The sequence below is a fragment of the Procambarus clarkii genome, chromosome 31 (genome assembly GCF_040958095.1).
Source record: "Procambarus clarkii isolate CNS0578487 chromosome 31, FALCON_Pclarkii_2.0, whole genome shotgun sequence".
In the NCBI taxonomy this organism is placed as follows: Eukaryota; Metazoa; Arthropoda; class Malacostraca; order Decapoda; family Cambaridae; genus Procambarus; species Procambarus clarkii.
The window spans coordinates 6,084,697-6,097,522 of NC_091180.1; the positions used below are offsets into that span (position 1 = coordinate 6,084,697).

The 12,826-nt window shown below is 53.6% G+C and overlaps 1 protein-coding gene across 2 annotated transcripts in view; it reads right to left on the minus strand.

The window, feature by feature from the left end:
• SMC1 (structural maintenance of chromosomes 1) overlaps positions 1–12,826 on the minus strand; it is a 236,364-nt gene that overhangs the window by 102,207 nt on the left and 121,331 nt on the right. For both annotated transcript variants that reach the window (XM_069334324.1, XM_069334323.1), the window contains exon 10: positions 12,618–12,817. In XM_069334324.1, coding sequence (XP_069190425.1) covers positions 12,618–12,817 — 200 coding nt within the window. The remainder of the gene's footprint in view (positions 1–12,617; positions 12,818–12,826) is intronic.

Consider the following 12,826-nt stretch of genomic DNA (forward strand, 5'->3'; position numbering starts at 1 on the left):
GGCTGGTTTGACGGTGTCCCACCTGCGGCTTTCTTCTCAGCTACAGTATGAGGTTTCTTGGAGGTCTTTTTGCCCTTTTCTCTCCCTTCATCATTGTCCTGTTCCTGACTGGGTTGTCTTGTCCTTTCTTTCTTGGTTTTTCTCTGATCGGCAGCTTATGCCGAATACTGAGGCTTATCGCACGGCGTTGGCAGAGCAACTTCTGCTCCTGTTTGGAGTTGATGTTTTGTCAGCCTCGTTTCGCAAGCTTTCTCGAGCGAAGATACTGTTAACAAGACACCAGGTATCTTGTTAATGACCCTGGTCCTCAGTGGCCGTTTGTTGCTTTAGGTCACCTGTCACAGAGTTCAGTTTCTCCTTCGACTTGATACCTGCGGTGCTGCCTCTTCCCTGGTAAGTGCCCCTTTTCGTCTTTCTCTGTGGATAGTTAGCTTCAGGGAGTCGACGGGGCAGCCCTCAGATAACCATTGTTGAATGTAATGAAACACTAGTTTCTTTCCTGACACCCTCTCTTCCCTGGGTCATCATCTTGGTTTTATCATTAAAGAAATGGGGAGATTGGGCCCGGGTGACCCGGGCATGCTCTCTCCTCCCCTACAACCAAAGGAAGAGGTTGGGGCAAACTAGAGGGTGCTAGTTTCACAAAATTTTGGTTGTTTGTTTTCATTGTTAGGAAGTTTCCTTGGCAATTTTGGAGCTGTGGTCTCGTTTTTACCATGCAGTAGTCTGTTTTGATTCGCCTAACTTTCTGGGTACTTTCCCTTGGATGGTGGCAAAGAAGATAAACTTTAAATGTAAAGTGTACTCACCTAATTGTGCTTGCGGGGGTTGAGCTTCATCTCTTTGGTCCCGCCTCTCAACTGTCAATCAACTGGTGTACAGATTCCTGAGCCTACTGGGCTCTATCATATCTACATTTGAAACTGTGCATAGACACAGCCTCCACCACATCACTTCCTAGTACATTCCATTTATTAACTACTCTGACACTGAAAAAATTCTAACGTCTCTGTGGCTCATCTGGGTACTAAGTATCCACCTGTGTCCCCTTGTTCATGTCCCACCCATGCTGAAGAGTTTGTCTTTGTCCACCCTGTCAATTCCCCTGAAAATTTTGTAGGTGGTTATCATGTCTCCCCTTACTCGTCTGTTTTCCAGGGACGTGAGGTTCAGCTCCTTTAGCCTTTCCTCGTAGCTCATACCTCTCAGTTCTGGGATGAGCCTTGTGGCATACCGCTGAATCTTCCCTAACTTTGTCTTGTATTTAACTAGGTATGGACTCCAGGCTGGAGCTGAATATTCCAGGATTGGTCTGATATAAGTGGTATACAGGGTCCTGAACGATTCCTTATACAAGTTTCTAAAAGCAGTTCTTATGTTGGCCAGTCTAGAATATGCCGCTGATGATATCCTTTTGATGTGGGCCTCTGGGGACAGGTCTGGTGTGATATCAACCCCCAGATCTTTCTCTCTATTTAACTCTTGCAGGATTTCACCTCCCAGATGATACCTTGTGTTCAGCCTTCTGCTCCCTTTGCCTAATTTCATTACCTTACACTTTCCTGAGTTGAACTTTAGCTGCCATTTTCTAGACCATTCCTCCAGTTTGTCTAGGTCATCCTGTAGTCTGTCTATCTTCATCTGACTTGATTCTTCTCATAATTTTTGCATCATCTGCAAACTTTGAGAGGAACGAGTCTATACCCTCCGGAAGATAGTTTACATATATTAGAAACAGGACGGGTCCAAGTACTGAGCTCTGTGGGACTCCGCTGGTGACATCTCGCCACCCTGATGTCTCCCCCCTCACCGTTACTCGCTGTTTCCTGTTGCTTAAGTACTCCCTTATCCACTGGAGCACCTTCCCTTTTACTCCTGCCTGTTGCTCCAACTTTTTTAACAGCCTTTTATGGGATACTGTGTCAAAGGCTTTCTGGCAGTCCAGGAAAATGCAGTCGACCTACCCTTCTCTTTCCTGCCTAATTTTCGCTGCCTGGTCATAGAATTCTATTGAACCTGTGAGGCACGATTTACCATCTCTGAACCCATGTTGGTGGTGCGTTACAAAATGATTTCCCTCCAGATGCTCTACGAGCCTTTTCCTCATGATATTCTCCATCACCTTGCATGGTATACAAGTTAGGGAAACTGACCTGTAGTTCAGTGCCTCTTGCCTGTCACCCTTCTTGTATATTGGGACTACATTAGCTGTCTTCCAACTTTCTGGTAGGTCTCCTGTTTCCAGTGACCTGTTATACACCATAGAGAGTGGCACACTTAGTGCTTCTGCACCTTCCTATAGTATCCATGGTGAGATTCTGTCAGGCCCAACAGCCTTTGTCACATCCAGCTCCAGCTCCAGCTCCAGTGTGCTGGGCCATCACTCCCTGCGCCTCTCTGAGGGGGGCCTTGTGGTCCCCGGTAGGCCAATAGAACTCTGCAACTAACGAGACCTAGTAGTATGGCATTTAATCAGTGTGATAGCTTCAGGGAGCCTCCGGGGCTCACCCAGAAATTGGTGTTTCACATTACATTCAACATAGGTTTTTTGGAGGGACTGAATGGTAGCCGCCGGCAGCTATGAACAACTCCAAGAGATGTACCTGAACCACAACCACCTGCGCTAACCTAGTAGTGGGAAAAGGCGCTACGAAGGACCGTTTTGCTTTTTCCAGCGGTCCTTCGTAGGGCCATGGGTTTTTCCATGTTTATCCCCAACGGTCCTCCGTAGCGCCTAGTCCATTTTGTTACCCCGGTGAACAAGTCAAAGTTTTTTATCAACGGTCCTTCGTAGGGCCATGGGTTTTTTCCATATTTTACCCAACGGTCCCTCATAGTCTCCTAATATTTTCATTCATTTTATTGTCCCCTCCCGAATGTCATATAGAATTTTCCAACTGTTATATTAAAAGGTTCGCTCCTAGGCCCCAGCCATTTTGTTTCAAGGGGATTAAAAGGTCCCTCGTAGTCACACATGTTTTTCGTTACCCCAGTGACCCATGCACAGGCATCGGTCAATGACGTCATCAGCTAGCCAGTCTTCATCTTCCCTGAATAAGTCCGTTTTCTGTTATAGTGTATTTATTCCCATTTTCAATATTTATAGTAAAGGGGGATTAAAAGGCCGCCTTCTGTCAAGCCTAATGTACAATGACGTCATCCATTATAAGCTCGTTTTTCTCAATAAGGTATTTCCATACTATTGCCCATTTTTCTAGGATCATTTCAAAGCTAAGATTTCAAATTACCATGAGAAATGAGTTCAGCTCTGTCGCCAAAGGTGTATTTGCCCAGGTCTTTTTCCTAAATCTAAAACTTATTCCAATTTATACCCATTGTTTCGTGTTCTATCTACAAGCTGAAAGGAAAAATATTTTTCAAAAACAAGCAGAAAAAAACCAGCGTTGAATGTAATGAAACGCCATTTTCTGGGTGAGCCCCGGAGGCTCCCTGGAGCTTATCGGGCTAATGTGTGTTATGTTAGACCGGGACATTAGCTATGGAGTTCAGACCTACCAGGGACCAGCGCCAGAACCTGGCCCCTTCAGAGAGGTTTCAGGGAGCAATGGCCCTGGAAAACCCCATATGGTTGGGGGTTTTCCTTATCTGCCATCGACCGGTGTTAGGCACCCAGAAAGGTAGGCGTAACAAAACAAACCCCACATGGTAAAAAACTACAACAAAAACCGAACAGAGAGGTAGAAAACTCCCTACAATCCCAAGGAAAACAATCAAACAATCAATTTACTGCCGCGCCGGTCGTCCGCGCAGCCCTCCCCTCCCCGGGAGGGGGAGGGGGGGGGCCCCGGACCTCACCGCGCCGGCTGCCGTCAGTTCGGAAACTAGGCTTCAACCAACGCGAAAAATCCCGCCGACCGGATGGGAGGGAGGGTAACCAGGGAGCCTCCGGGGCTCACCCAGAAAATGGCGTTTCATTACATTCAACGCTGGTTTTCTGGGGGGAGCCCCTACGGCTCCCTGGAGCTACATACCCAAAGAGAAGGAAAAATGGGACTTACCCGGGAGGCGGAGGCCACAAACTCCTCAACTCGAAGTCGAGACAACGGGCTGCAACCTGCGACCCAAAGCAACACAAGAACGACGAGGAGCAGGGACATTCACCAAATAACGGGCGGCCAGGACCCTGTTCGACTTCCAAAATCCACGCGCCCGAATATGAGCCCAAGACATATTACCAAACACGGCAGCCAAAGCCGCAAACTTCCTAACGTCATGGGCGCGAGGATAGACCGCAGGCTGGCTAGATTTAATAACCCTGCAGACAACCTGGGAGACCCGAGCCCTGGAACAGGGAACGAGGGAAACCGGATCAACCCAAAGCGCATCCCCAGCCACTCCGGCCGAAGCGCGCAGGTAACGGCGAAGTGCAGCAACAGGACACAACACATGATGCACCCCCGGCTGAACCAACCAAGCATCAATGACCCACGGACCCCTCCGGAAAGCAGCCGTCTCGTTCTTTGCCAGAAAGGACGGAGAAGGCTGCAAACGGACAAACCTACCCCCAGGACCAAAAGAGCAGTAACCCCTGCGCCGGAGGAGAGCATGAAGCTCCCCTACCCGGCCCCCAGAGGCCAATGCCAACAAAAACAAAGCCTTGGAAAAACAATCAGGAACCGAAGGGGCCACCACAAACCGAGGAGAGGAAAGATAGGAGAGCACCCTGTCCAAGGACCAGGACGGCTCAGGCGGCGCATGAGCAGGCCGGAGGTGAAACATAGCACGGGAAAGCTTACGAAACGGGGTGGATGTGACGTCCACCCCGAAAGCGAGCTGGAGCGGCTCCGCCAGCGCCGCACGATACGAGGCGACAGTATTAGGCATCAAATGACGGTCCTGAAAAAGCCAAGTAAGGAAGGACAAAACAACCCGATCCGAGAGAAAAGACAACCTACGAAGAGCCAGAAAATGGCGAAAGGAACGCCAGGAAACTTCATACTGTCGCCTAGACGAAGCTCTCAGGTGGGACACCATCAAAGAAGCCACCTGATCACCATAGAAATGGTGATACACCCGCGTCAAAAAGACCAGACGCGAAGAGCAGAGGAGAAGGTCGAACCAGCCCCGTACCGGATCGGGCCGACCTGCTGAAAGAGGCGGAGCCGCGGGAAACGTCCCGGGTTCGGGCACCGAGCCAGAAGCACCGGAAACCAAGGCTGGGCCGGCCACCAAGGGGCCACGAGGACTACTCTCCCCGGGAATGTCTCTAACCGAACCAGAACCCGAAGCAACAGCTGGACCGGAGGAAAAAGGTACAGGTAACCCCACCTCGACCAGTCCTGCCGAAAAGCATCCACCGCGAACGCCTCGCAGTCGGGAAAGGGCGTCACATATAGAGGGAGACGCCGGGACCACGCCGACGCGAAGAGGTCCACATCTGGGAGACCGTACGTCTGGCAGATCCAACGAAACGAGTCGTCGTCGACCGTCCATTCCGTGGACAGGGGAAGGAAGCGAGACAGACCGTCCGCCAGAACGTTGGACACTCCCCGGACGTGAACCGCACGGAGAGCCAAACCCCGAGAATCCAGCAGACGAACCACTCGAAGGGACCAACCCCAAAGAGCCAAGGACCGAAGAGAACCCCCGCGGTTCAGGCAATGAACCACCGGAGAACAGTCCGAATGGAGGCGAATGGTCGATCCCCGAGCGACCCGAACCCTCCGAAGCGCGAACCAGACAGCCGCGAACTCCCGAACCGTGCTGTGAGCCCGATGGAAGGACGGACCCCACCGTCCCTGGCCTGCCTGGTGAGCACTGGTCACAAAGCCCCAGCCGAGAGACGACGCGTCCGTGAACACATCGAGCGAGGGCTCGGGAAGGCGCCAAGGCACCGAACCCCGAAAAATCCGAAGAGGAAGACGGTGACGCAGCAACCGACATAAGACCCCCGGAGGGCGAACCCAACGATCGCGAGAGAGGCGGAAAGGACGTCCCCGAAGGAACCAAAACAGACGCCGAAGCCAAACCCGACCCGGCGGGTAGACTAGCATGGCGAAGTTCAGACTCCCGCACAACCGCTCGAGCAACCGCCGAGTGACCCGGGACCCTCGCAGAAACAGCAAACGGCGGTCCCGCAGCCGCCGCAACGCCACCGGAGGTAGAGACAAGGAAGCGGTCCGAGAATCCCAAACAAGACCCAGCCAGGTCCGAACCTGGGACGGAACCAGATGGGACTTCCTCCAGTTCACCAGGAACCCGAACCTGGCGAGCTGGGAAAGAACCAAATCCCTGGCGAGCAGACAAGCTGACCGACTGGGAGCCCACACCAGCCAGTCGTCGAGGTAGGCCAAAACCCGAATCCCAAGAAGACGCAGACGGGTCACCACAACTCGGGTCAGACGCGTGAAAACGCGAGGTGCCAGATTCAGGCCAAAAGGTAGGCAACGAAAACGGTAAGCGTGACGCCCTACCACGAAGCCTAACCAGTCCCTGAACCCCGGATGAATAGGAACGTGCCAATACGCGTCCTTTAGGTCCAGGGACACCATCCAGGCACCCGGCTCCAACAGAAGCCGGACCTGAGACAGAGTAGTCATCCGAAAGGAGGGGCAAGGAATCCAGGGGTTCAGACGGGACAAGTCCAGAATGAACCTCAGATCCGCACAGTCCCGTTTCGGCACTGGAAACAGGCGGGAAACCCACCTGAGGGACGTAGTCGGTTCGACCACGCCCAAGCGCACCCACTCCAAGATGACTTGACGAAGCGCAGGAGAAGAGACCTGCCCTGTTAGCCCCGAACCCCCCAAAGGAGGACGAGTCGCCCAACGCCACCGCAGGCCGGATGACACGACCGAAAAGGCCCACAAATCGTGGGACCAAGCGCGGGCAAACAGAGCGAGCCTCCCCCCCATCGCCCCGTCAACGGGGCAAACTGCGAAAGGGCCGACGCCCCGCACGAGAACCCAACCGTCGAACAGGGCGAACACTGCGCCGCCCAGACGACGCTGGCCCCAAAGGGAACAACGGCTCAGAAACCGGCACCAAAGGCCCACCTCGACCAGCGGAAACCGAAACCCTGGCACGACCCCTCCGAAACTGCCGAGAACGACTGCTCCGGAGAATCAACAAGTCCGCCATAGGACGACAACTAGCCGAAGCCGCATGCAGAAACTGGGACACCGCAGACTCTGCAAACAGCAACGGACAAAAAGGAGACGAAAACCTAAGAGCCAGGGCCCAAGCGGAATCCAAAGAGAGGGCGAGCACAGCCTGACGGCACGCGAGGCGAGAAGCAAAAAACAGAGACACCGCTTCCTTCAGGATGGGCGCAAAGAGCTTCAACAGTGCAGCCGACGCCCTAGCTGCCGAAGAAAGCGCCCCGGACGAAGGCCCTTCAGCCAACGCTCCCACATCCTCCTCGAGCCAAGCAGAAGAGAGCTCGAGAAGGGAAAAGAAACGCAAGACCGAAGCCAAATGCCCACGGGAGCGCAACTCCTCCGCAACCAATGAAGCCGAAAGTTGAGGAACCTGCACGTGAAGCTGGAAAAGGCCAACATCCCGAGAAAGCACAGGAGCGAATAAGCACGCATTAAGGTGCTCAAACTCGCCCCCCAGGTAAACCTGCATAAAAGTAGCAGTCTCGCGCCAATCAAGCGTGCGGGTCCGACAGAACCCATGCCACGCCCCCAACGAAAAGAAAGGGCAGTCTGCTAGCCAGGAAGACCCCGGAACCTCCAAACGTACCCAAAAACGGGAAGAAGAACCGAACTCAAACGAGGACGGATCCATTGGGGAGGCATAACCCGGGTCTCGCAAGAGGTATGCAGCAAGAGCTTCCCGAGCCACCTTCGCGGAGAGACGGGAAGTAGCAAACCCCTGTAAAGACGGAGCCGAGGTACCCAAAGGCGCCCGGAACCGAACACGGGGAGGAGCCGAACCCAAATCATACTCATACAGGGAGGGAGGATAAGAAAACCCCTCCCCCTGCAACAATAAACCCCGTGGGGAAGGCAAAAGCACCCAAGCGGGGTCACAGGGGGCCCAAGGCCCCCAGGCCGACTCCTCCCCAGCCCCAGGATCCCTTACGTCGGGACCCGGGGTAGAACCGTCCTCCAAACCCTCTACCCCTGAAGAAAAGGTAGAGTCCAAGGGAAAGGCAGACAAGGGGGCCTGCTGGTGGGACCCAGAAGCCTCGGCAGGAGGAACCGGCTCAAATGCCTCCGTCCCCGACCCGGATGGGGCAGCCCCCGAAGCAGCCCGAGTCTCACCACCAACTAAATCGTGTGCCAAGGCCGAAAGCCGCATACGTTTCGGAGCCGGACACAGGGGGGGTGGTGCAGGAAGAACCACAGGGGAAGGACCAGAGGGCGTAGGAGTCAAAGCCATAGCAATCAACGCCCCCAGGTCAGGGTCCCTAAAGCAAAAACGGGGCAGCCTCGGGGCATCCAGGCGGGAAACCGACCTAGCGCGTTGCAATAACCTAAATCTAACATGCAACGCTGATGCTGCCTGTACTCTAATAGGAACATCCTCAGAGTAAAACCTGAGCACAAGCAGAGAACAGGACTCGCAAGACTGCGAGTGTCTCACCCAGAAAATGGCATTTCATTACATACAACGCTGGTTTTCTGGGGGGAGCCCCTTCGGCTTCCTGGAGCTAACTACCCACAGAGGAAAAAAACTTAGGGACTTACCTGGGAGGCGGTCACTGCCCACTCTTCAACTCGAATTCGAGACAACTGGCTGCAACCGCCGACCCAAAGCGTCACAGGCCCGACTAGGCCCAGGGATGTTTACAAGGTAATGAGCAGCCAGGGCCCTGTTCGACCACCAAAAGCCCCATGCCCCAATGTCAGCCCACGACATGTTGCCAAAGACAGCAGCAAGAGCAGCGAACTTACGAACATCAAGGGCACGGGAATAGACCGCAGGCTGGCTAGCCTTAATAACTCTGCGGAAGACCTGGGAGACCCGCACCCGCGAACAGGGAAGAAGGGAAACTGGATCAACCCAAAGCGCGTCTCCGAACAGAGAAACCGTGTTGCGCAAACATGATGCACCCCCGGCCTAACCAACCATGCATCCACAACCCTGGGACCCCTCCGGACACCAGCAGTCTAATTCTTCACCAGAAAAGAAGGAGACAGCTGCAAACAAACAAAACCATCACAAAGACCAAAAGAGCAGAATCCCCTGCGCCGGAGGAGAGCATGAAGCGCACCAACCCGACCCCCAGAGGCCAATGCCAACAGAAAATGAGCCTTGGAGAAACAATCCTGAACCGAAGGGGCCACAACAAACCGAGGAGAACAAAGAAAGAGAGCACTCTGTCCAATGACCAGGACAGCTCAGGCGGCGCATGAGCAGGCCGGAGGTGAAATAACGCCCGAGACAGCTTGCAAAATGGTGCAAAAGTAACATCAATACCGAAAGCAAGCTGAAGCGGCTCTGCCAGTGCTGCACCATACGAGGCTACAGTGTTAGGCATAAGGTGACGGTCCTGGAACAACCACGAGAGAAAGGACAACACCACCCTAACAGAAAGCGAAGTACAACAACAAAGACGCAAGAAGAAACAGAAGTACCCCAGGAAACTTCGTACTGCCACCGAGATGAAACCCGCAGGTGGGACACTAACAAGGAAGCCACCCGATCACCATAGAGATGATGATAAACTCGAGTCAAAAATACCATACGCGAAGACTCGAGGAGAAGATCGAACCAGCCACATGACGTTCCGGTCAGATCTGCTGGAAGCAAAAAGCAGCGGACAAAAGGGAGAAGACAACCTAAGAGCTAGGGCCCAGGCCGATTCTAGAGAGGAGGCAAGCCCCGCCTGTCAACATGCGAGCTGGGAAGCGTAAAACTGGGCAACTGCATCCCTCAAGATCGGCGCAAACAGTTTCAACAAGGCAGCCGATGCGCAAGCAGCCGAGCCCAAGGCACCAGACCCCAGAACAACACCAAGCGCCCCAAGTCCTCCCCAAGCCAGTCCGAAGACAGCTCCAGGAGGGAAAAGAAGCGCAAGGCCGAAGTCAAGAGGCCCCTGGCGTGCAAATCCTCAGCCACCTGGGCAGTCGAAAGGGAGGGAACCTGCACATGGAACTGCAGAACACCAATATCCTGGGGAATGGCAGGAGCAAACAACAACTCATTGTGGTACTCAAGGTCACCCCCCAGGAAAACCTGAACCACAAGAGAAACCTCACACCACTCAAGCATGCAGGAACGACAGAAGGAATGCCAGGCCTCCAAGGCAAAGTCAGGACAGTTCGCCAGCCAGGACGACTCCAGAACCTCGTCACGGACCCAGAAAGAGAACGAAGTCCCAAACCTGAAAGACGACAGATCCATCACCGAGGCGTAATCTGGGTCACGCAGGAGGTAAGCCGCAAGGGCCGCCCGCACTGCAGCCGGTTGGATGCGAGAAGCCAAAAACCACTGGAAAGATGGAACCGAAGCACCCGAGGGGACACGAAATCGAACCCGGGGAGGGGCAGGCACCAAATCCAAGTCGTACGAGGAGGGGGGAAAAGAGAACCCCACACCTTATAACAATAAGCCCCGCTCCGAGGGTAGAAAAACCCAGGCGGGGTCTAGCAGGGCCCAAGGCCCCCAAGTCAGCCCCTCCCCAGCCCCAGGATCCCCCTCCTCAGGACCCGGGGCCGAGTCGCCCCCCCAGAGCACCGGCCCCTAAAGAAAAGGCCAGTGCAGCCAAGTAAGCCAATCAGAAGGGGGGCCCACTGGTCAGACCCAGAGGCTTCGGCTGGGAGATCGGACTCAAAGGCCTCCGTCGCCACACCGGAAAGGGCATCCCCCAAGATCGTCCGAGACTCAAGACCATCCAAACCCTGCCCCGACTCCGAAACCCTCAGACGATTCCGTGCCGGAAGCAGGGGTTATGGGACCAGAATGAACCACAGAAGAGGAAGGACGAGGGGGCGCGGACTGAACCAAGGTCGAAGCAACCCCAACCCCCAAGACCGGGTCCCTATAAGCAAAACGGGCCAGCCTTGGGGCATCCAGGTGAGCAACCAACCTAGTGCGTTGCAACAACCTAAAACGCACATGCAACGCCTGCGCCGCCTGTACCCGCATAAGATCATCAGTGGACTGGGTAAATTAAGTCACCAGCAAGCAGCAGTACTCACCGGACTCAGGGTCGAAAGTGTCACCGACCTAACAGGCAGGGTGACGGAGGCAAAAACCGTGAAGATCACCCTGAGTCGAGTGGATCGAGCAACCCTCAAACTCGCATGAAGCAACGGTGGAGGGGGGGGGGCTCCGGGGACACATCCATCGGACCCACGCACCCCCTAGGGGATTCCCAGCGTCCTGAGCGCTTACTATAAGAGGACTCACAGCCAGGTAAACCCAGGCAGGGTACCACTAACCGGCGCCCAAAACTACCAAACAACTGTCTAAAACTGAACCCCAGGGACGTGTACACTCACGGAGACCTAGTAGGGGGCACCACCGAATTAATAGTGCACAGGTAGGCCCAACGAAGACAAAGCAAGGCAGACCCCCCCACAAGGCACTAAACAAAAAGAAAAACAAAATCCCGCAAGAAGACAACCCACCCCAAGGAACTGAGCCGGCCATTGTGAATGGTGACAACTAGCTGTGCAGTAACCTGCGCCCCACCAGTGCAAACTGCCTTACCCTAAGGTAAACAAGGAAGACAAAACCATCAAGCACCCAAAGGGCAGCCAAAAAACGAGCAGTCAGACGGCCTAGCAGAGGCAGGTCATGAGAAACTTGTGGAAGGTGGCCCCAAGCCCCAAGGGCACCTAGGGATGATAACCCTAGGCACATGTAGCCTGAGCACTGTGGAATAACTCCTGGCTCTTGCACCCCTGGAAGATAGCAACCACACGCCAAGTACCGTGCTGAAAAATGCTGGAACCATGCACACAACCACTGCCTCTAGCATCAGCCTGAGCACTAAGGGTAGATAGCTGGCATGAGGGGTCTGGGGCTCCCCCTTCCCCCTCCTGGGGAAGGGGGCAGCTGCGCAGACAGCGGTGCAGCAACGTGTGACGTCATGATCGTTTGCTCGTTTCTTTTAGGGAAGTTCTATCCACTTGTTTGGCTTTTGGTAGCAATATTTTCACCAGAATAGTGGTTTGTTTTGGAATGCTTGCCTTTCTGGGTGCCTGACCTGGTCGATGGCAGACATAGAATGCTTCCAACCACACGGGGGTTTCTATAGGCCATTGATCCCCTTGCCTCTTCTGAGGGGTCCAGGTTCTGGCTCGTGGTCCCCGGTAGGCCCTAGAACTCCAAACACATGACTAATGCCAAAGTCTGACATTAGCATTTCATTACATTCAACACTGGGTTTCTGGGGAGGGGAGGAAGCCCTTTATGAAATCTGTCAAGCTAACTACCCATGGAAAAGGAAGAATTGGAAATAGGAATAAGAAGTTATACATTGTTCTGAGGTGTTCATAATAATGAGATCAAGATTTTGATTACACTGTTATTACTGTTATTACTTATTGCTAATACTTACATTAGGTGTCCTGAATATTACAATACAGCACAACATTAACATCCTGGTTGTACATAAGGATATGAACCTCGCAGAATGAATTAGTCTGGACAATCGCCATTATTCCATTATTTTGTACTGAACTAAACATACTAACCTTTCTCCTTTCTTCTGTTCCATCTTGTGTTCAGTTGAATTTATTTGCTTTTGTATACTCTGGATGTCTTTGGCAATAGCTCCCACTTCTCGGCGCGCCTTGCCAATATCGTCATCCATCTCGTCACATTCCGATTTCTTTGCCAATTTCTCAGAACGTTTCTTTTCCAGATCTCTCATAGACTTGTCAATTTCCCCCATCTGTTATAG